The following is a 24607-nucleotide window of genomic DNA, read 5'->3' as shown; positions in this document are numbered from 1 at the left end:
TTTCTTTCAGCTTACGCCCTGCAATAAGATATAAAATAACTATAATTGAAACTATGGTTTTTGTATAAACAAATATTTATAAAAATATTGTTTTCATAATGAGTAGATGCGATTTTAAAATCGTTTTATTAGGCAGTGAACATGTTGGGAAGACGAGTTTGGTGCTTCGTTTCGTTCATTGTAGATTTAACGCAAATACACCATATCAAAACGTGAGTAGATATTAAATAAAAATATTTTACATCTTCATCTTATTCATCTCTTTGTTCATATTGAAGCGACGTAACTTATTTTAATATTGTTAATATGCTCTTTAAAATATAACATTATCAGCTCACTATATGTCCCCACTGAGGGGCTTGCAGCCTACCCTAAGTTAGGGCTGCCTAGGCCATAGTCAACCACGCATTCCCAGTGTGGGTTGGTTAACTTCACATATATCATTGAAATTCTTGTCAGATATGAGCAGGTTGCATCACAATGTTTCCTTCATTAGAATTTCGGATAAATGTACATATGTAAATCTAAAACACATTATTACATGGCAGGATTCGAACCCAGGACCTGCAGATTGCAAATTAAGTGGTTAACCCCTGAGCCACTGATGCACTTGACTTTAAAACACTTTGTTATTTTAAGCATTAGAATCTAAGTTTGATCCAGCCATGTACAATAAACTTTATCTTACTTGTTCTTTAAAATTAAAATAGCTTTTATAATTCTCTATTTTCTATTTTTTTTTATTTTTCAGACAATAGGCGCGGCTTTTTGTGCAAAAACAATGCATTCAAATGGTAAAAACTTCACTGTTGGTATTTGGGATACTGCTGGCAGTGAGAGGTGATTTAATACAATTATTATGGTTTCAACATCTGTATGGGGGATGATAATTCTTCCTGTTGTTTTCCTTATATAGTTTCAGCACTGAATAGATTCTTCTAGATATAGAATCAGTCATAACTGAGGTCACTCTCTTGTACATATCCTCTTACACATAATATAATTCATTACTTTCTTTTTTGGACATAATCTCCACATAATTACTCCATACCATGCTAACCTTTTACTTCACTATTTATCAGATTTAATTCTTCAGATATCTTTTTGGCTCATAACTTCAATACACAATGTTAGGTGTGTTGGGTGAATGTGGGGGACAGCACAAGCCGATGGCCTTGAGCCGCCAAGATACTTGAAAAGAAAAAACACTTGAGAGGTGTGTTGGGACACCCGGATGGAACGAAGTTCCTTTCAATTAATTAGTGAAGGAACCAATGTTTATTCTATGAATAAAAAACTTAAGTCTTCACAAGAAGTACATTTTATTTCTATGAATTTTCGTTATATATTGTCACGTCGTTGCCATGGTGAAGTAGCGCTCATTCGTCGTTAACATACTTACTATAGCAAAAAGTGTCGTGACAACTTTTCGTAAGAATTTTTTCCGTCTAGCCCCCTTTCACAACGCGCGATAAGGAACTTCGTTTCAATAATACCAGACACATTTATTGTTTCATAGATATGAAGCAATGACTAAAATGTATTACCGTGGCGCTCATGCGGCAATTATATGCTATGAACCGTCTTCTTATGCATCCTGGATTCGATTACGACACTGGTTGCAAGAATTGAGGACAATTGAAGAGGTAACTTTAATAATCTATTTATACCTTTAATTAGACCATTTTTCACTGCACACATGCACAGCTAGCCCTCTGCAACACAAACACACAGAAGATACAGAAAGGAAGGGAAAATCTCTTTCTTTGTATTCCCACTTATATTGATTATAGGTGGTCAAGGCATTCATAAATGCAGATGTCCATATGCAGCGTTCAATTCGCTATTTTGGTGAATTTAGGTGGCCACTTGTTTGGATGGATAAATGTATGTTTGTTTAAATTTATCTCCAAAACGGCTTAACGGATCTTGATGAAATTTTGCATAAATATAGAGTATAGTCTGGAAGAACACATAGGCTACTAATAAAGTTTTTTTTATAACGCGCGGACGGATTCGCGGGCGATTTTACAGGGCAAGGGACTTAAAGAAGGGAATATAAAACCTCTCCCATCTATAAATCAAAGTCAGGGACCATATCTAATATCTTTACTACTCATTGCAGTCTATGGCACATTCACTTTAGTAATTTAGCATGTTCCGATATTTGTTTGCTTATTTGCCATATTTAAGTATATAAATATATTTATCAATGTATTTCTAGGATTGCAAAGTTTACCTGTGTGCGACTAAGAAAGATCTTCTAGACTCCTTAGGTGTAGAAAGGCAGGTTCCAGAAGATATTGTAATGACATACTCGCAGGGTTTATCTGGACATTTTGAAACATCTAGTAAGACTGGAGAGAATGTTGGTAAGTTTATTTTCTTAGCAGTAAAATTTTAAATGTTTTCAAACATTACACTATTGTTGTTTTCATTTTCATATCTTTTTTTCTTAAGTGAATAATAATATTAAATACTAGCTTTTACCCGCGACTTCGTCCGCGCAAAATAAAAAGTAGAAAACGTGGTAAAAATGATCCTATGTCCGTTTCCTGGTTCTAAGTTACCTGCCCACCAATTTTCAGTCAAATCGATTCAGCCGTTCTTGAGTTATAAATAGTGTAACTAACACGACTTTCTTTTATATATATAAAGATGTTAAATGTTAAGCACTTGACTTGCAATCCGCAGGTCCTGGGTTCGAATCCCGTCATGTATCAATGTGTTTTTCTATTTACATATGTACATTTATCTGACGTTCTTACTGTGAAGGAAAACATTGTGATGCTGCACATATCTGAGAAGAAATTCAATGATATGTGTGAAGTCACTACACTTGATTGTGGTTGACTATGACATAGTCACATCTGACTTAGGGTAGGCTCCGAGCCTCTCAGTGGGGACATATAGTGCTTCACTCTTTATATTTATTTTCCAGAGGAATTATTCCAGAAGATAGTAGACGATTGTGCAGAAGATAGAGAAGTAATGAAGAACGTAGAAGAAATGAGATTGCAGATCGCGAAAGAAGAAGCTGATAGATGTAAGAATAAAGAATATTGTTACTGCTGATAAACTGAAATATCCGACTCGATGGACCAAGTAAGAGATCAATGCAGTGAAACTTTTACATGCCCCTTATCTTTCTCTTTGATAAAACATAGACAATATGTGTCTGGCTGGAATCATAACTTTTTTCTTTTAGGTTAAAGGGTTGGAAAAAAAAAGATTTGAAATATTATTTCCAGTTATAATCAAAATGCGTTTTATTAGTTTTAAAACAAGGTATCCTATAATTTGTGATATATTTTTCCTTAATTTTATAAATTATTAAGGCAGCTTTAAAAATATAAATTCGAAACCAAAGAGTTATTCAATTTTTTTATAAATACTTACATAAAATCAATTCTGATGAAATTAAAAAAAAATATTTATTTGGATATTTTTTTATAAGAATACAAAGCTGTTGCCAAATTTTTACTACACAATACAAATCTATACAATAATTCTAGTGAAAAACTATTTCTTTAGACTGAGTATTTTTTTTTAATATCCGAGGTCTCATGTTTTCGTACATGTTGTTCATTTGTATTGTAAAAATGGCTTTAATTATTTAAGTGGACACAATAAAGTGTATTTTTACCGCTGATTTAGTTTTTTTTAACTAATAAATTACCCTTACTTCGCTTGTAGATAGACAAAAAGTTATACGTTCACTCGCTGATAGTCTATTTTTAAATTCGTTTTTTTAGTTTTTGGTTTATTTTTTCGGAATATTAAAATCCTATAATTTTTTTTTGGGAACAAAATAATTTTTTTTTATCGCTTTTCTTAAATGGAACATTCAAATGTAACTGCATTTAAATCGTATAGCTTTTTATTTCAAAAATATAAATTTATTCTGTTGAATTATTTTTATACAATTTACGATTCAATTTAAATCAACGCAATGTTTATTTTTAGTTTATTTTTATCGAGTCGTGTATAAAAATGAGAAGTGGCGGGTGTTTTCTATTGTTGCAATATTTTGGTATTCATATTTTATATATTAAAATTACACTCAAAATCGTATAAAGCCATATCAAGGAAAAGGCGGAGAGTTAGTTGTAATCTTACTTCTTACTAATGCGAATGTTTACATGGATGGATGTTTGTTTGAAAGTATCTCCAGAACGACACAACGGATCTTGATGAAATTCGGCATAGATGTAGAACATAGTGTGAAAGAACACATAGGCTACTTAATAAGTTTTTTTTTAATTCAGCGCGGTCGACAGCTAGTAATAATTTTTAAAATCAGTGAAAGACGCCATTGGCAGTAATAATAGCATCTATTGCACCAATCGATAACGCGGTTGGTTTTGTCAGAATTCTCACAGAACCAACCACGATAGCAGCAACTCCCACGGTTCAGAGATCCTTGTTTGACTATCCGTTGGTAATTGAGATCAAAATCTCTGTACAAAACATATTATTGTCTTTGACAAATTAAAGATAACAATATTTTTGAATTCAGCATTATTTATTTAACCAGTGGCAGAGCTCTTGATTTGCTCGCGATGTCAATTTTAACCGATTTGAACCGCTCGATCACGCCTGCGCTCGCGAGTTAGATATGAACAAGTGCTGATGAGAATACCTAGACTTCTGGAACCTTTTCTTCCGGTTACAACGGACGGACGTCCACTGTAAGAAGTTTTGGGCGAGTGACCCCGACACCCCGCACCGTGTGCAGGCGAATCCTCCTCCCGCACTTCAGACCCCTTCGCCGCATTAGTCGTATAATATAATCCTATCAATTTAAATTGGCGGCTCGGAGTATGGCGCGTTTGCAACTACTATTATTCACTTATTGGCTACTATAATTACTATTAATATTATCATTAACAACAAGAAAGTAGTTTTGTTTATTTCAGTAATCACCCTAGCAACGAAACCTAGAAGTGTAAACCTCAATTTGGAGACTACATTTGAATTCAATAACAAACAAGATGTATCAATTATACAAAAAGTGCGCAATTTCCTTAATAAAATAGAAAATGCCGTTGACACGAAATTAGCTAAACGCAACGGAGAAACAACAGAATTCACGAATTTCTTACAAGATTTGATTTCAACAGTTAATTCTTACGATGATGACGATTTTAAACAAGTTTTCAGAGTCTTAGATGACGTAGCAAATAATTTTAAATCAAAAGATAATAAATTCAACGAAATATATAATGACAGATTAAAATATATTCTAACGGGTATGTTGAAAAAAATAAACAATGCACCGGTTAAATTTCTAAGAAGTCAATTGAAGAAAAATCTAAGATTTATACAAAAGAAAGACGTGAATGTAGAATTTTTAAACTTTTTAAATAATATTTATAAGAAAAAATCTTCAACAGCATTGAAACAGACATTGGATAATTTCAAAAATTACGGTAAAAAAACTCGAACATCAGACGTTGATTTAAATTTAAGAGATATTATAGATAAAGCTGTAAAATCTTTAGTTCACGATCAATATTACAATTTAAATGAAGATACGCAACAACACGTACATGAATGGATAAAAACATTGACAAAAAATCCCGATGACGACGAATTGGAAAATTTAAAAAAAGAAAAAACTCCAAAAAAACATTTTTATAAAAAGAAAAAACAGGAAACTATCAGAGAAAAGTATACATTCGTAACACTATATCCTGAAATGATAACATACAATATGAAATATATAGATGAAACATCGAGACAAAAAAAGAAGGATAAAACTGTAAAAGAAAAATATAATGATTATAAAGTTAAAGAATTCAGTCCAGTTCTTAATAACGATGGCTTCAATAGTTCTAGCTCCAATAGTTTGGAATACGATTGGCAAACACGACCAATACCTAAGTATGTTCCTAATTATATATTTTTTTATTTTCCACTTAGTAGAGTTTTCTAAATAGTGGTGAAGTAGGGCTCAACAGTGTACTATACTAGCCACAACTCATCACTATTTGCGCCAGACGACAATACCCTAATAAAATTGTGGTAAAGAGACTACCACAATTTTATAATAAGGAGGGAATAATAAGGATTAGGTAGGGTTATGTATAAAAAAGGAATTATCCATTTTCTGATTTTATCAATTTCATGTAATGGATTGCTCCTTTGCCATCTTGTACTATGAAATTATATTAATAACTATCCGTTAATAAGTGACCATTTTTCTTCGTAATTAACACTTTTTTACTATTTATATTTTTTTTTTATACAGGAAAATAGTAACACCAACCTGGCACACAATACCTAGACCGTTAAAAATAAAATTCCCAAGGAATCAACCAGTTAGAATAAACAACAATCCGTACAAGTTTCATCTACCGCATATGCTTAGACGAACAGAATTAGAAGAAAAAGATATAAACAAAACTAAAAACGAAACTTGCCCCAAAGAAATTAATTCCGCAAATTATCTGTCAAAGATTAAAAAACTCGAAGAGGAACTTCATAGAGTAAGAGAACAATTGAAAGCTAAAATTACCACATTAAAAAAAGACACCAGTGATATAGATAATAAAATAAATAACGGATTATACTTCAGAGTATCAAATCTATCTTCTCCAGTAACTTTAAAAAGAGACATAACGAATAGACCTAAAATGATCGAATACAAACGGATTGAATTAAAAAATGCAACAGAAGATAATACAACTAAATACAGCAAGGAAATTTCTCACGTATTTAGAGAAATGTCATTTGGTGTACCATATAATATGACAAATAGATCGACAAATCAATCTATTTATATATCTAATCAAACATCCATAGAAATATTTTCACCCGAACCTTTATCTATGGTTAAAAATATAACGACAATAAGACCAATGTTACTTCCAACAGTTATGAATACGACACATTTAACTGAAACTGAAGATAAAATAAAATCAAATGTTAAGGAAAATAATACTGTCAACCAAAAAGCCATTAGTATTTCAACTTTATAAAGAAATCATCTCCCTGTCTTTATCCCACTAAAGTAGGGTTAACGCGATAGGTTTGGTCCTCCAGGTTGATCTGTCTTTCGTTATCTTATTAGGCAATAATGTAACTACTTACCTGCCTATCATAATTAATAAATGTTAATAAACATTAAAAATACATTTATTTTGCTGTTTTTTTTTTACTGACACTAATATTTTGTATGTCAATTCTAATATGAGTTGTTGCAACTGTTGGCCTATTTTTTTTTTGGTGTCGGGGATATCTTCCAAAGATACCAACTGTGGGCTTAGCACTAACATTTGTGACAACCGCCTTTATGTCAAAATTAGTTGAATTTTACTCGATATGTGCTGCACAAATCTTGTCGAACGATAAGATATTATCAGAAATATTAGTGCCATTGTCTCTATGAATGGATAGATCGGTGCTTTTAAAAGGTTTTGCTTCACTCAACACGGCTACCAACCCCGCAACCACCAGCGTCAATATGGCGAAAATCAAATAGGCACAAAAAACCACTGTTTATATCCTATCATATAGATGTTAGTGTAGTTAGATGAGTTTTTTTTCTATTAAGTAATCATTTCAGTGGCGATTTTTTATATACAGTGGTATATTAACATTAGGAAAACTAATTACTGGTTTTGAGTAGTTTCGCAAACAAAAAAATGCCTATTTCTGTACTAATTTAGTAGACGAAAAATTTCTTTTTACGTTTATTAGTTATATTAAAAAATCAAAGGCATTCATAAATTAAAAAACATACACATTTTTTATCCAACAATATATTTTTGATAGTATATTTATTTCTTAAAAATATAATAAACCCTTTTAAATAACGAGAGTAAATACATATTTAAATAGAGTTTTATTACATGATATATTTATGTTTACTAGATTTTAAGTCAATTGATTTCTATAGTCTACATAAATGCTTTCGAAAATTATTACAAATGCGTATCTTTAGGACTTTTTTTTTTACTTAAATTTTTCATTTTTTAGTTTGTAAAATTTGAATTTCTAAAAAAAGTCCAAAACTTAATTAAATCTAAATAAAAAAACTATGATTACAATTTATCATCTAGTGATAATAATTTGACATCAAAAATTCCAAAATCTACTTATTTTTAAAGATATAAAATTGATAACAGGTTTGTTTCCTTCAATATTTACTTATACACATTTTTTTTCCATTGTTTTTTATTAATAAACCTATTTTTATCATTATTTAAAAAAAAAATCTCACAAAATATATGTTTGCCCGAATAACAAGAGATATATAGACTAACAAGTTATCTGAGCCAGTGGACGTAAGTCAAACTAAATTATTATAGCACACTAGCGCCCTCCTAGATTGTCATGTTTTGTATTATATATCATTTTATATGCCTATGTAGGTTTTACATATTTTCTGAGAGAACTGCGATAGCAGCGCCTCTCATCAGGTCAGATAAGTCGAGTTTTTTTTTATAATTTACTATTAGGAAGTAATCTCATAGCTTCCCTATATCCACTATCACTGGCTCCATGAACAGTGGAGAAATGCGTTAAATCTGTCGCTTCCCCAGCAAATAATACTTTAGGAACCCCAGCACTATCCAGTAGTGGTCTCCCTAAATCCGCCCTAGAATTAGGGTATTTCATTGACGTCACACTATCATAGGAATAACTACCCCTAGTGAATGGGTTTGTAAACCATGTCGTCCTGAAAATATTAATTTTAATTTATAAAAAACTTGTGCCAAAATGATTTTATAAAAAAAAACGCCATTTATTTGTAAGAAATATGAAGCCGTGGAAAAAATTTGGTGGACCATTTTAATATGTCACATTTGACACTTCACATCAAACTTGTAACGGAGGGTATAAAACATTATTTATTTTTTTGACAACTACACAATTGCTTAAAATTGTTTTTTCAAATTTCGACTACATATTGTAATCAGGTAAATTGAACCTCGTTACAATGTTAAGTCAGTTTTCTGAATTCGATTCACATATATTTGAAGTCCGAATCGATTCATTCACGTTAATCGATGTTTTTAAAGCAGTTCACATCACTATGAAGCTAAAATTGACATATGACAAATGTGGCCTCTTAAATTAGCCCACCTATAAATAGTTGTTTGTCCCTTATTCCAATTATACTCACCTATGCATTGCTGTCGGTTCAGGAACAGTTACATTAGCACCAAGAAACCTCTGTAGTAGTTCTACACACTTCCTCTTAACAACATCTTCTGGTAATGTCTCCACCTGTCAAATTTACTTCTATCAACTTCTATCAACTTCTAGAAGATGTAATGGTGAATAATCGACTTAATGTTACTTTAATGTCACATTTTAGCAAAATCCAAAGCTTACATATTTTTACTATAGACAAAATTAACTTTTATCGTTAAAACTTGTAATTTAAAAAAAAATCCGACAAAACACTATCTCACATAACTATATCTCACTGCTATCACGAAATAACGGAAAAAGTAAAATATTGTAATGGCCGCCATGTTTAGCATTTGACGTTTATATATTTACTTAATTTCGGATTTAAATGTTTACATCATTAATAGATAAAAAATAGCACCAGTGAAAAATTAACATACATATGTTATTAACTTCATGCAAATTCACACATCCAAACAATAAAGCCATAAACCCACCAATTTCCCTGTGTCCCCGCTCGTCCACAGAGTTAATGTATTACTAGAACCTAAAGGAGTGCTAGCGCCGAATATCTTAGTTATCCACCAATCTTCTTCTGAAATCTTTTTCTTCTCTTCCCTTCTCCATAGAAACGCAAAGAAGGTATGTAATGTTGGCCACCATGGTTTTTTGAATGTGAAAATTATTTTATCCATTACACCGATTGTTAAATTATCTATGGCCTGAACTTTGTCTATGGGTAGCGAAGGTTTGAATAGACTTGTGTGCCTGAAAGATGAGACAATGCACATGCATACAATGTAAGAACGATGATCTTACGATTAAGTAGAAAAAAAAATTAAATAGAAACTTTTTTTTTAGTTTTGACGTTAAATTAAAAAAAAAAAACAAATTTAAAGTTGCGCATCAAATAGTAAAAAAAATGTATATTTGCAGTTCACTACATTTAACGTAATTTAAATGTTGTATCGATTTCTCGGTTCGTGTAGTTATCGATGTTTTACATCACATCACTAAAAACATGACACTGACAGCTGTCAATTAAGATAATCTGACTTTGATATTAGCTTAGCAAATATTTATTCAATATCTTGAAATCACACACATTTTAATACAAAGGATAGAATGAAATAGACAAACATTTCTATAATAATCCTAAATTATATAAAAGGAAAAAATCACTTCGAAACTACGTAAAATCATCGTAGAAAATAAATGAATGAAGGAAAACTATTGGAATATTATAAATGCAACTTTTACATGCTCATGCTTTATAAAGCTGTGGCCGCGATTTCGTCCGCATGAAATACTATCTTCGGGTAGCATTTTTAATGACTAAGGCTAATTATTTTACTTAAAATTATAAAATACTTGCAGTCGCCCGCGACTCCGTCCGAGCGGAATTAAAAAAAAAACTTAATTAGTAGCCCATGTGTTATTACAGACTATATTCCATATTCATGCCAAATTTCAATCAAGATCCGTTGAGCCATTTTGGATATACCTTCAGTCAAATCCATCCATCCATCCAAACATTCGCAGTTATATTAGTATGATGTCCCATGCAAATTGCTTTTTTTTTTCAAATAATGTAGCAAAAAACTCATAACAATATTTCGAGCTCAATATATTGTTATAAATGTAATTTAAAGCCTAATATTCTATCCATCAACAACTTGCCCTTATCCCTATGTAGGGTAGGCACAGTATATACTCCTCCATACATCTCTATCAGCTGTCATATCTGAATTTACCCCCTTCTTACGTATCCTCTTTCACACAATCCATACATACTTTCTTTGGTCTTCCTCTAATATACTATTGTTAAATGGTTGATGATTGGCTCAATTATAAGTCCATAAAACCTCTTTGGTTGAGAAATAAAAAAAAATTACTCTATACTGACCAATTTCGCGGCATCGCCACTATACCATAGAGTTATAGTATTACTAGATCCAGATGGCACAGACCCAAAATATGTCACCCACTCAGATGAAGAATTATATAGATATGGCACGCGCGTTCACCCGTAAGGGACAGATAGAGAGTACTATAGACTATACCTATATATAAGTAAAAGGATTGGGGTTACCAGTTATTTGTTTTGTCCCGAAAATGAATAATTACGATATAATTTAATATAGACCAATTTATATATTCCCAATTAAATTGTTATTAATAAACGTAATAAATATAAAAAACAATGCGTAATTTTTGTTTATGTGACTAAGATTACATAAACAGATTTTTTTAGTAATACTTAGGTCATAAATTCCGTCACATGTTTAATATAAAATAATTGAAACAAGTTTATTCATTATGTGACCATTTATATACCAAAATGAACTTAACAAAACATAGATTCTTATGACACTAAAGTTTATTCAAAATGACATCCGTGATTTTGAATACAGGCCTTCAATCTGCTCGGCCAGTCGTCTATCACAGCACGAACGAGGTCCATGTCAATATCGGCGGCTGCCTTAATCAAGGATGTCTTGAGTGACTCCAAAAAAAGAATTTCCCGATATTTTTTTCCCGCGTACTGCTTCAACAAAGCGCGGCATCTCTTCAGTCTTAGGTCCATTAGACGAGCATTCAAACGATGTCCTATTTTTCTTCGATATGCACGAAGCCCTAAGTCTTCATAAAAAGCTACAAAAAACATACCAATATTATAGTCATATAATTTTAAATTACTCTGTATATCATTACAGTGAACACTACATGTAAAACTACTTAATATTAAACTATTTTGATTGTAATTTCTAAGAAACAAAATTTACATGGGACAAATTAAAAAGCATACTCTTTAAAATCAACGGGATAAGAAAGTATCAAATATTTAAAAACACAGCATATACCAGAATTAAAAACTCCTTTTGAAATCTGTTGAAAATAGTATAAAAAATGTGAATTGTTTCATTTATATACATTATACATACTATAATTTATTTCCCCTAAATTCAGGGTAATTTTTACAACAAGATGGTGGTATTATTTTTACGGGTAATAACCAACCAATTTGAAAAGAAGTTTAATATGGCCGCTTGTTTCCCAGATCTACAGTATATTATTTGACACAAATGACATCTGCGTTTGGGCGCATAATGTTCGAAAAATACTATTTTATTTTAGCTGATTTTACCCGTATTTTAACATATTAGTTATTACAAAGACTGTAAAGAACAACTAGTTTGTATTTTCTTCCTTATTTTGTATGAATACATGTGAATAAGTGCGTAGTTTCAGTACTTACGAGTGAAAGGTTATGTTTTTCTCTTTTCGCTCACTACGGCTTTTACAACCGACGATACAGCAGTATACCATGTTTTATAAACTTTACCTTACTAAAACTGTAATATCAAAATATTTTTGCACAATTACAGCCACTAAGTACTCACAATTTTCGAAAAATAGCACGAATGTCAAACTTTGTTAGGGACAACCGAGGTTGTTTGTAGGGGACAACCTTTGTTCCAAACAAAGCCCAAACCCTGGTACGCAGAAAGGGACGGAAGATAGTTATCCCTGTCTTTGTCACGTCACAGGAATTGTGTATAACTGTATCTCTCTCACTCACGGTATTATTATTACCGTGTCATAGACTTGGTCACCCAACCATTGTCTTTGACAGCTCTATCTCTTTCTTGTTTTGTTTGATTGAACCAATAGACGTTGCTATTCGGCCACCATTTATTAGGATACGAAATAACAACTTTGTCAACAACACCCATAGACAATCTTTGAATAGCTAACACCTTTTCTTCAGGTAAAGATGGCACGAAAAGTGTCGTGTATCTGAAAATTACCTTTTTATTTCGAATATCTATATATATAAAAGAAAGTCGTGTTAGTTACACTATTTATAACTCAAGAACGGCTGAATCGATTTGACTGAAAATTGGTGGGCAGGTAGCTTAGAACCAGGAAACGGACATAGGATCATTTTTACCCCGTTTTCTATTTTTTATTCCGCGCGGACGGAGTCGCGGGTAAAAGCTAGTTATTGATATTTAATTCTTCCAGAATTTTTCCTTATTGCATATCAGCAAATTTTAAATTGTTTTGTTATAGAACAAGTAAGGTTAGATTCGAACACTAAAAATATTTGTCTAATTCCAACTTTCTTTATAATAAAATATAGATCTGTTTAAAACAAATTTGCTAAGATATTATCAATTGGTCTTAATATATCTGACTTTATGGACAAAAGTAAACCTAAAAAAGCCGTCTTTTTTTTAATTCATTAATGCATTGGATATTGGTGTCTTTTAGCATTATTTGAAATTACAAATGTGAACATCGAAATAAGAAATAGCCGTCTTACTTCAACATAATTTCAATTAGTATTTAAATTATTAAAATAAAAAATCCGCAGGGATTCCATCGAAACATCCATACAAAGAAATCTTCTCAATTAATTATTCACAAATAGAATGAGATAGTATTATAATTATTTTTTTAGCAAGCGGCAACAATAGCCAAAGTGACCGTTGCCAATAGGCATCTGCTATAAATATATTAAACAGCGGGAACACACAGAAAGAAAAGAAATTCCCCCATCGTATGCATTCTCTTCTCTACCAAATCCACTTCCCCTTTCCATCATTCCCTTATAAGAATATGGTGGGAAGTTAACAAGGAATAAAATTAGATATCCAGCACACACACTCATCAGACTGTGGTTGTAATAAGTTCACACTTGAGGTGTGTGTTCTGTGTGCTCGTGGTATTGTAGTAGGGGAGTTGGCACATTCATGCACACTTATTGAGGGCTCCAGCACAGTTCAAACCGCTACATTCATATATAGTTCAGTGTTGACTTAGTTTCAAATCCATCGGAGGACCATTCAGGGTGAATGAGACTGATTTAACCCCAGTTCCACTCCCTATATTTCATTATGATACTAAAATTGTTTTATGTGAATGTGTCCGCAGTGAAATACCATTATCCACTTACCTTTCTTTCAAAACACCAATAGAGACAGTAACAATAACATTATTAGCTCTGTACACTTCTCCATTTTTACATGTCACTTCTACTGGAGTTAAAGGTTTTTGTGGCCAAGTTATTTTAGTCACTTCTGTATTTAATTTAATGTTCAAATTAGCTAATCCGGGTCCACCTTTATATGTATTCTGAAATATATTTATATCTATTTTGAATTCGAAAGTAATACAAAGTTACTATTAATTAGTGATGCAACGGAAGTGTCTTACCGGAACCAGAAACGGAAACAGATGTCAAAAATAAATTTTAGCAGAAACGGAAACAGAAACGGAAGCGGAAACAGAAGTGTAAATATTAAAAAAAAACATATTTACAAAATTTTTTTTTGGTAAGAACAGTTTGTATTCGTTTTTAATTTATTAAGGCATTGGATATCGGTGTCCTTTAGCCTTCAATATATGTATTTTTACTCGTACTGTGCTGCAATAAGTTAAAATACGTTTTTTTTTTTATTTATTTTCAGGAAACAAAATTACACTATTTACAAATTAATGTTCGCCAAACCACTCGTGTTGATAAACGACAAATATATTTCTTTATTAATATATTCACTGCTGACCACTCGGATCCGAGCGAGGGGCCCATTCACTTTATAGTAGCCAGTAAGCCGCCGGCGTTTGAAACAAGTCCATGTTGCTTTGTGTGGCCACTCTGGCAATATAGTCAACTAACGAAAAAGAGTATTAGTTTAATTCTTACGATGTTGTAGTGATTAGTACCACGTTCGTACGGAGGCAAACATACAAATATCTTGTATCACATGAAGCTAAGGCTGAACTTTATGTTATGTATGTATATTTTTTAAATATATGTATGTCCTGTATGTGTGTGTACGTGTGTGTGTATGCGTTTATTTTTATGTGTGTGTGTGTGTGTATACGTGTGTGTATGTGTGGGTGTGTATGAAATGTTACAAGATCTTGAACCGAGAAGATAAAAGCTGGTTTTGATTAGTATCCTGACATGTTTTACTCAATATTCTGGAATTTGATGAAAAACTTGACTTTGTCAAAATCTTGTAACATATTTGTACTCAGAAATGCGATCGTGGAACAAATATCTACATACGAGTATTAGTGAACTAAACCATTGCCATCCCTAGTGCTCAAAATGATGATCCCTAGCGCTCAAAATGATGATCCCTAGCGCTCAAATACAAAAAACATTATTAATTTATCTATATGTTCAAACACTCCCAGATATACTAAATAAAAATTCACCATAAAAAGTTTTGGCTCCCAGCTGTTACCTTTTTTTATTTTGTAAACAGTGAATGTGTTAAGTATCAAAAACACCAAATCTAGATTAGAAAAATATATAATTATTAGGCACTTGACTTGCAATCTGCAGGGCCTGGGTTCGAATCCCGCTATGTACCAGTGTGTTTTTCGATTTAGATATGTACATTTATCCGACGTTCCTATGGTGAAGGAAAACATAGTGATGCTGCTTGCACATATCTGAGAAAAAATTTAATGATATGTGTGAAGTCAACCCGCTCCGGGCCAGCGTGGTTGACTATGGCCTAGTCACTTCTAATTTGGGGTAGGCTCCGAGCCCCTCAGTGGGGATATATAGTGAGCTGATGATAATAACGATGATGATACATTACATGGTTATCACTTATTCAAAAGTACATTTAATAACTCGTAAGTATGAAATAGTCACATTTTGTCAGTTGTCAAATTTTATATGGACAACAACTAGACAGTTTACTCCAGCAAGAGAAACTGATTGTTTCAAACAGCAGCAGAAAATATTACGCGCTTAAATTCACGAAAAAGTACGTAAACAAACAAATGCGACAAGTGCCGAAACGCCGCGCACGGACTGCCCGTCTCGCGCCGCGCATTTGGATCTCTCAGCCGTCGTAAAGTTCCGTTTTATCTCCGTTATAAAAGTTGCGGAAACAGAAGCAGAAACGGATGTTGAAAAGCATGCGGAACTTCCGCACTTGCGGAAACGGAAACAGACATCCGTTGCATCACTACTATTAATAGTAAATATGTTTTTTAAGATTTTTTTGCAAAAAAAAACTGAAGTCGAAATCTCGACGATTTTTAAGTATTTTTTTTTTTCGATACATATAATTAAGATCTTTTTATAAAGAAAGTGGCAATAAAACAAAATTATGTAACAACTAACAAGTAACAATTTTACCAAAAAAAAAAACTTTTATGCAGAAATGCAAAAAAAATATCACAAATATTATTTTTATTTTTTTAAAAAAGTTTCAATACCAATTAAAAGCAATAAACTCATCAGTAGAATTTTCAAAGAATAACTATTACGTAAAAAGAAAAATAAAACTCACCAGTAACAATTCAAAGAAGGTTTTATATCCGTTCCTATGCCAACTCATGTGCTGATCACCATCTAATTCCTGATAATGTGTGAACGTGCTGACATCGTTCCAACTATTGGAACCTTCGTAGTTACCTACTATCTGATCCATTAGATCTAGAAAGTTCTCTATAAAGTCTTCATCTTCTAGAATTGATGGTTTTGTCTCATTTAAATGTTCTTTTAATCTGAAAATTATAAATGAAATATCTTAAAAATATTGAATAAATGTGCATGATATATCATCATTGTCCCCACCGAGGGGCTCGGAGCCTACCCCAAGTTAGGAGTGACTAGGCCATAGTCAACCACGCTGGCCCAGTGCGGATTGGTTGACTTCACACATATCATTGAATTTCTTCTCAGATATGTGCAGCATCACGATGTTTTCCTTCACCGTAAGAACTTCGGATAAATCATCGTCGGAAAAACATATTGCTATATGGCGGGATTCGAACCCAGGACCTGCAGATTGCAAGTCAAGTGCTTAACCCCTGAGCCACCGACGCTCATGATATATAGTCCAGTCAAATTAAATCAAATAGTCTTGAAGCTACAACGATTTATAAAAATCTGGTAAATGGTAAGACTATTTAGATCATTATTATATATGAAAACTGGAAAGTACCCATCGATCCCATATTTGGAAAAAAATGTCATTGGGTCACAAAAACATTGACTTTTTTTTAAATAAATTATGTATTTTTTTTTACATAAATAATTTCTGACATTTAGTTTTAAATACCAACTTTACCAATGACGTTCGTATATTTACCAATAATTTCCTTATTATTAGATTCCTTATTCATATAATTTGCAAAATTAAATTAATTTGTGGATTTTACTTTAAAAAACGATTTGTTAATTAAAACGAGAAGAAAAAAACCGAATGACTGCACCTAATTACTGTCTGGAAGAATAAGAATCGAATGTCACCACACTCATAAAAACTGTTTCATCAATTTAGACCACAGATAACAATGGAATTTACACACAAACTCTCATAGACATAAACATATACGCGCGAAAAATGAAGAAAAATTCCCCTCCCGAGTCACTCAAGTAATAAAGTTTTTTTCCATACTTACTTTTTAGTGAGAAAATCCCCTAAAGGTTGGTTATCATTGGTACAATTTTCGACTTGACCCAAACAGTACTCTATTAGTTCATTAACTAACTCCTTATCAGCCTGTCTTCCGTCCGATGTGTATGCATCCATAGTCAAATCCTGAGATATTACTGTGATGTTATTCTTTATAGCTGTGTCATAAACTCTGCTTGGATGTATGCCATGAATCCTGCAAATACACAGACCTACTGACATGGCATGTCTGATAATTGTACTCTACTCTCCAACATGCAAAAATAAAAAAAAAACGTTAATCATTAACTATATTTAACGACAAATTATGTTAGATAACAAGGATGCTGCAAGAGCAATAGCAGCTAGAGCAACAGTTTAAAAAAAAAACTCCTAAACATGTCCAACTTTATCAAATATCAATTTGTGGCGATCCAGTAGCATGCGAGCGAATTAATGGTACGCAATACAATATTTTAAGAATGGCACTAGGGATTGCAATCCGGCGTCATTTTCAGTCCGGCCGGATACGACCGGATTCCCATCAATCCGGCTGGATCCGACCGAATCCGACCGGATTGATTAAATCAAGATGATTTTCGCTTTTTAGTACAAATTAAGTAAGTTAATCAAGTGTCACTGCACTTATACTCGTATGTAGGTAGTTTATTAAAAATAAATCACAAATATATAAAATCGACTTTATTTCTTAACCAATGTTAAGACAAATAGACAACAATAAAACAATTAAAATTTAGTAGTGTAGGTAACTAGTAATAATTTTACGACGTAACGAGTAGCTTAGTCTTCTTAGTCTTAGATTTCACTTTCACAGATAGATCAATTTATAAGTAACAATATTAATTATCAAGTAACTATAATATCTAATAGATACAATTAACCTTACGTAATTAACTGAAATGAGATCAAAACCATTATTAAAAAAATTATCACAATAATGAGTTTAGAACTCTAGTTTAATCAACTTACGATAAATAATTATTTTAAGTAATAATTGTAAAAAAATATAAGTATTAAAAGAAAATCAATATTGATTTTGAAAATAAGATCGTAGAAAACAAATATTGTTAATTGTGTCATCAGCTAAACGACTTCTAATAGAGCTGCAAATATATACGCACAACGCATTTAAAGTACCTACTCATGCAACAGCTATATTATTTTCCCACAAACTGCTAGCACCGGATCCGGTTTTCGGATCCGGTATACTGGTACCGGATCCGGTAACCATTAAATGATGCCGGATCCGCCGGATTACCGGATCCGTTTTTCCGGATTGCAATCCCTAAATGGCACTGAACACAAAATTCTTTATTCAATACAAAAGAGATGTGAAGTAGATTTTATATGAGAAAGAAGCTATTGAAGATTCCCAATAATCACAAAGTCAAAATTATTTGATGGCACCTTTGTCATCAAACATGCCTGGTTTGACAACCCTGCTATAAGGGTTGCGAAGGAATGGACATAAATATTATCAAACACCGGATTAATACCCTATTCAGACAAAAAGATGCTTATCTGCAGCATTTAATACAAAACATATGAAAATTATGACCTACAGAGACTTTTGTTACCTTTAAATTGAATCTAGCATATTTTTGCATCACGAAATTGTCAGTATAACTGGTAAAAAAGACTTACCATTCTGCGCCAAGTTCAACAACACCATCACCAAACTGAACTGTATTAACTCGACCTCCAATCCTGTCCTGTGCTTCTAGAGCGAGCACTCGCCGGCCGGCTCTTGCTAGAGTGGTTGCTGCGGTTGTTCCCGCTGACCCTAAACCTACCACTATAGTGTCGTACTGCATTGTCGGTCTGGAAGAACAAAATCTAGACTGAATTGGATTAGAATTGCAACCCTGAACCATAATAAAACTAGAATTTGTATTTACAATGAATTCAAATTAGCTAATATTAGCTACTCTTATTTTATAATATGACTTCACTTTATCCTACAAAATAGTAAAGTATTTTAATGGCCGCCATGTAGGCATCAAGTTGTTAGGCTTTCAAATGAAACAAAGGATAACAAATGGTGAGTTCATACTGTTGGAATATATTAGCAATTATAAAACAATAGATGTCGCCCGCCGACTCTGTCTGCGCGGATTCTACATGTATGCCAAATTTCATCAAGACCCATTGCTCCATTCCAGAAATACCTTCACAAACATCCATACATCTAAACATTTGCATGTATAATACAGTCAAAATCTGTTATAACGACATCGAAGGGACTACTCATATTGAGTCGTAAAAACCGATAGTTGTAACAACCGGTGACAGGTATTAATAGGAAAGATATTTATATAACATTCAGCCAGGACCTTTGATTTTGGTCAATTTAACCGGTATGTTGTTCTAAACGATGTCGCCATAAACGGTTTTGACTGTATTAGTAAAAAGTAAGATATATTCTCTCACTGAGTTGTACAGTAGAAAATGTACAGTAAAAAGTGTTATAAGATTGGTCAAAACTATAAATAGACCACCAACTGAAAGCAAAACTGCTTTATAAAAAACAAATTATTTATTATTTTTAGCCGACTTCAAAAAGAAGGAGGTTATCAATTCGACTGAATTTTTTTTTTTTTTTTTATGTGTGTTACCGCTAATCTCCGTCCCTGGTGGTCCGATTTTGATAAAAAAAAATTTAATCGAAAGGAAGTGCTTGCAGGTGGGTCCCATTTTTTTGTTTTTTTTTTTTAAAATAACTAGAAGACTAGTAGATTTTGAATATAGCTTCAAAATTAGTTGCGAAAATTAGGGACATTTTTGCTTTCAGCGCTTACGTAGGCTAAACTATAAGACCTACATCAAAATGATGTATGGCGAATTGTAGCTCTTTAAATGTGCTAAATAAAAGTCCGCGATAGCATATATCTATCTTTTATAGTTTTCTCACAATAACCATTTTTTTCTTTACGAAACATTAATTAAATTCATGCCCTATTTCCGACGCTATTATTCAAGTTCAGTATTAACCCTTATGTAAATAAACATGTTCATTATCAAGAGAATTTAATGTAGATTATATTTGCAATTAAAACTATATCATTCTGTCTAATAGTTTAGGAGATATCGTAAGAATAAAATTACGCGGAAACGAAAAATGCTACATCGCGTTACAACGAATAGCACAAATTTGCTTTCTGGGCTTACGTAGGTCAAACTATATGACCTACATTAAAATGATGTATGGAGTAATTATAGATCCTTAAATTTGCTAAATAAAAGTCTCAGGTGGCATATATCTATCATCAATGGATGTCTCACAAAAACCATGTTATTGTGAACAAACTTCGATTAAAATGCACACGAAAAACAGCGTCGTAAGCTTACGGCGCTATTATATTATATTCGATATGAATCCTTATCCAAATAAATATGTTTGATGGCTAGAGTATTAAATGCTGATTACATTAGCCTTTAAACTATGTAATTCGGATCAATAGTTTGGAAGATATTAAATTATTAAAAACTACGCGCATTCGAAAAATTCTACGGCGGCGCGCGGCTGGACTAAATTAAAGGCAGGCTACGATGTATTAGTTCGTTAATTTTCAATTTGTATACCGATTTTGATAATTATTTCACTGTTTAAAGGATAAGTGATTATCTGCTGCATTCTAAATTAGTTTTTGAATTGAAGTACACACATATTAAATAGGAAAGTACTTTTCTTTATTTCTTTCCTCCTACGTATTAAGGAAATTTGTAATTGAACTTCAAATTCACTAAAAATTGTGAAATAAAACAAAAATTTTAAGAAAAAAAAATAGCCGACTTCAAAAAAAAACAATCTCAAACAAAATGCACTCAAAAGTAACATAAAAAAACAATTTCAAACAAAATGCATTCAAAAGTACCATAAAAAACCATCTCAAACAAAATGCACTAAAAAGAAACAAAGTAATGACATGAAAACTTCTTTCTTTCTTTCTTCTCTCTTTCAAAAACCCTCTAAACTCTAAAGAAAGTTCTCTTCTTTCTTGTAACATGTCTATATTGTATAATTATTGTTATTTTGGAGTCGGTTTCGGCCTAAGTAGGGAAACTAAGTATAAACGTAAGTATGTCTCATACATCTCAAGTATAAAATGTATAATATTATATTTACTTTGGCCGACACCGACTGCGAAATAACAATAATTATACAATATAGACATGTTACAAGAAAGAAGAGAACTTTCTTTAGAGTTTAGAGGGTTTTTGAAAGAGAGAAGAAAGAAAGAAAGAAGTTTTCATGTCATTATTTTGTTTCTTTTTAGTGCATTTTGTTTGAGATGGTTTTTTATGGTACTTTTGAATGCATTTTGTTTGAAATTGTTTTTTTATGTTACTTTTGAGTGCATTTTAAACAATACTATATTCATGAGGGCAATATTGCCGGGCATTAAATAAATTCGGTTTTAACCTGTTTTGACCAGTTTCAACCAGTTTTTACTCTGTTATTTGCTATCAAATTGTCCCCAATATTGTCTGAATTTTCTTGACATTTGAAGATTAATATTAAACCTGTTATGCACAAACTATTTAAAATGTGTGCTATTTATAACCTCCATCAAAATTAATGTCCCAAGGTAAAAAAAGAATATGACTTCTATCCACATAGTTTTTTGAAAAAGCAGTTATTTTTTTATATATATCAAAAGGTGGCAAACAAACAAATGGCCACCGGTATTCGCCGAAATAGCGAGCCGACCGTTGCCCAATGACACTCACAAATCAAGATGTTGCCTACCTTTAATCAACGGAGAAGGGGATGCATAGAAAGTGGATATTTCCCCTTCCTATGCGTCCCCTCTTCCACCCAATCCTTCCAATCCTTTCCTAATAAGAAAAGGGTGGGAAGGGGAAGAAGACTTAAATTAGGTATAATGTATGGTCGTGGTATTTCAATAATCGACACAGCCTTCATGCACCCAACAAATATTGTTTTTGCGGGATCTGATCTACGACTGTTAATCAAGCCAATGCATATTCATTTTATTATTTTTATCAAAAATTTTATAAATTTTGTTGAAATTGCGGCATATGATAAAGTTAGAATTTATGTCACATATAAAACATTTTCAAGTTTGTAAAATGTAGAAGTTTGAGCTTAAAATTTGCAATGTTTAATGGAGGTCTTAATTTTGAACAAAGGATGGTACTGTAAGTTCTACCCGATTTTATCATTTTGTTAAATATATAGACACAAATTTGTAGCAGAATAATAAATGGTTATTTGTATCTGTTATAACTTAAATCAATATACTAAAAATAATTAGTAACACTAACATAGTTTTAAATTAGATTATAAAAGGGTGTCATTGTTTAACCTTTCTAGATATTTGAAAACATGTTTTATAAACATTTTAAAAACAATTCGATTAGGTTATGTTTAGTTTTTCAAACAAATAATGATAACAGTACCTTGAATTGAACGTATGATAACCCCGAAGACCTGTCGTCTAATAAATAATTATATAATCCTTTGCTATCATAAATGAAGAACCGGATTTATTATATCTTCCACTCATGATCTTATTTATCTATCGTCTCTTTGACTTTGACATTTTGACACACCTTTGACATGGCCATAGATAAAATTGTTTTCGTTTCTAAATAGATCATGGTGTTCAATAAAAAACACTTTCTTTTATAACATTGGAATAAAGAAACTATAAACTCATTTCAAGGCAACACCACTTAAAAAAAATATTTTAAGAACTACAAAATTTATGATTAAGAGGGCAAAAATAGCTTCATATTAAAGCAATAACTATTTATAAACTAATTTATAAATTGCTATGCTATTATTTTGAAAGAAAAACCCTAAAACCTAATTATTCGCTTCTCAGTTTCTCATTTGTCCTTTAAAAATAATTCTATTATTTAATCTAACTAACCAAAAATATATATAGAGCGATCTTAAAACATAAATAAGATTTAAAATAAAACAGTAAAAATACTCACTCATCAGCTCCGACAAAGGAAATATAAAATAACACAGTCGCAACTGCTCGCCCCACCGTCATTATGCCCGACAATAACTAAACTAACATTACTCTATAATTTAAACCAATCAAATCGGACTCAACTAGTTAAGAACCCTGGCTTCAGTTTAAAATAATTTAATAACATATTTATCTCTAACATAAATCTTTTAATACCAAACTCCAGCTTCAAAATGGATAAAGAACGAAATGACTTTTTTTTAATTTTCAAGTCCATATTTAGTAAAAATGAATACCATATAGACAAAAAATTTTTCTATATATTGCTTAACTCAATAAATGTGGTGTACTAAAATTATCTGTTGACATTATTTAATAGCGAAAGCGAAGCGCGGCTTTGTCCGCGACTTCGTCTGCATAGAATTTAAAAAAGGGAGTGAAAAGTATGTTCTATACTGTGGCAAATTTCAATAAAATCCGTTGCGAAGTTATCGAGTAAATATGTAAATCAAACGTATCCCACGGGAACCGGACAAATTTCCGGGATCACATTTAGCCTATGTGTTCTTCCTGACTGTGTTCTACATCTGTGCAAAATTTCATTAAGATCCATGATGTCGTACTGGAGATGCCAAAGAAAAAAACATCCATCCATACATTGGCGTGGTCCTGACACACCTCTGCATTCCCTCATTTATTCCTTTTTTCTTTTTTTTATTATTTAAATATTACTTAGGGAATTTTCTAACCCTAACAAACGATGTTTTATGAGCATTTTTTTCTACTGCTGTGACAATTTTTTTAATACATTTTGCCCTTACATTCTCTTTGATATACCAGAGACAACATAATGTACTTATAGAAGTTCAAATTAGCTGAAAAATCTAAATAAATTAAATGATTGAAAAACTTAAAAATGTGACAATTTATTTTGCTAACTTTATAAAATGTAGACACGTCACTATTTAAAAAAATGTATTTTATATATCACAATTATTTATTATTTACACATTGTATCTAATAACAATCAAATTATTAAAACAATATATACAACTA

At 31.9% G+C, this 24607-nt stretch overlaps 3 protein-coding genes across 5 annotated transcripts; 2 read left to right on the top strand and 1 right to left on the bottom strand.

The window, feature by feature from the left end:
- On the top strand, positions 1-3238 carry LOC106717009 (ras-related protein Rab-24). Its single transcript, XM_045685389.1, has 5 exons — positions 1-212; positions 752-840; positions 1520-1646; positions 2225-2372; positions 2942-3238. The coding sequence occupies exons 1-5, from the start codon at positions 99-101 to the stop codon at positions 3073-3075; spliced, it is 612 nt and encodes a 203-aa protein (XP_045541345.1). The 5' UTR covers positions 1-98; the 3' UTR covers positions 3076-3238.
- A 2478-nt stretch (positions 3239-5716) lies between these two features.
- LOC123722722 lies at positions 5717-7006 on the top strand. The gene is made up of 2 exons (XM_045685227.1): positions 5717-5886; positions 6254-7006. Exons 1-2 carry the CDS (start codon positions 5717-5719, stop codon positions 6981-6983), a joined length of 900 nt encoding a protein of 299 aa, XP_045541183.1. The 3' UTR covers positions 6984-7006.
- Positions 7007-8411: 1405 nt separating this feature from the next.
- LOC106707426 (possible lysine-specific histone demethylase 1) lies at positions 8412-23642 on the bottom strand. 3 transcript variants are annotated; one of them, XM_045685306.1, is made up of 9 exons: positions 23571-23642; positions 19248-19424; positions 17590-17799; positions 16473-16689; positions 14108-14286; positions 12762-12945; positions 11051-11128; positions 9134-9237; positions 8412-8686 (listed from the first exon to the last, which is right to left on the bottom strand). In XM_045685306.1, the coding sequence occupies exons 1-9, from the start codon at positions 23630-23632 to the stop codon at positions 8449-8451; spliced, it is 1449 nt and encodes a 482-aa protein (XP_045541262.1). In that variant the 5' UTR covers positions 23633-23642; the 3' UTR covers positions 8412-8448. The 3 variants fall into 3 exon arrangements, with proteins under 3 accessions (XP_045541262.1, XP_045541261.1, XP_045541263.1); XM_045685305.1 differs by lacking the exons at positions 11051-11128; positions 12762-12945 and adding an exon at positions 9642-9912; XM_045685307.1 differs by lacking the exons at positions 11051-11128; positions 12762-12945; positions 23571-23642 and adding exons at positions 9642-9912; positions 23028-23194.
- Positions 23643-24607: the final 965 nt, after the last annotated feature.

The sequence above is a fragment of the Papilio machaon genome, chromosome 29, assembly GCF_912999745.1.
Source record: "Papilio machaon chromosome 29, ilPapMach1.1, whole genome shotgun sequence".
NCBI lineage: Eukaryota > Metazoa > Arthropoda > Insecta > Lepidoptera > Papilionidae > Papilio > Papilio machaon.
This window is presented reverse-complemented; position numbering and strand designations above follow the sequence as displayed.

Coding starts and splice junctions, on each gene's coding strand:
- LOC106717009 (XM_045685389.1), top strand. CDS start 99: ATGAGTAGATGCGATTTTAAAATCGTTTTATTAGGCAGTGAACATGTT. Junction 841..1,519: donor GATACTGCTGGCAGTGAGAG/GTGATTTAATAC, acceptor ATTGTTTCATAG/ATATGAAGCAATGACTAAAA. Junction 2,373..2,941: donor TAAGACTGGAGAGAATGTTG/GTAAGTTTATTT, acceptor TTTATTTTCCAG/AGGAATTATTCCAGAAGATA.
- LOC123722722 (XM_045685227.1), top strand. CDS start 5,717: ATGAAATATATAGATGAAACATCGAGACAAAAAAAGAAGGATAAAACT. Junction 5,887..6,253: donor CAAACACGACCAATACCTAA/GTATGTTCCTAA, acceptor TTTTTTATACAG/GAAAATAGTAACACCAACCT.
- LOC106707426 (XM_045685305.1), bottom strand. CDS start 23,632: ATGACGGTGGGGCGAGCAGTTGCGACTGTGTTATTTTATATTTCCTTT. Junction 9,913..14,107: donor ATTGGTGTTTTGAAAGAAAG/GTAAGTGGATAA, acceptor CTCATCTTTCAG/GCACACAAGTCTATTCAAAC. Junction 9,238..9,641: donor GCGGGGACACAGGGAAATTG/GTGGGTTTATGG, acceptor TAAATTTGACAG/GTGGAGACATTACCAGAAGA.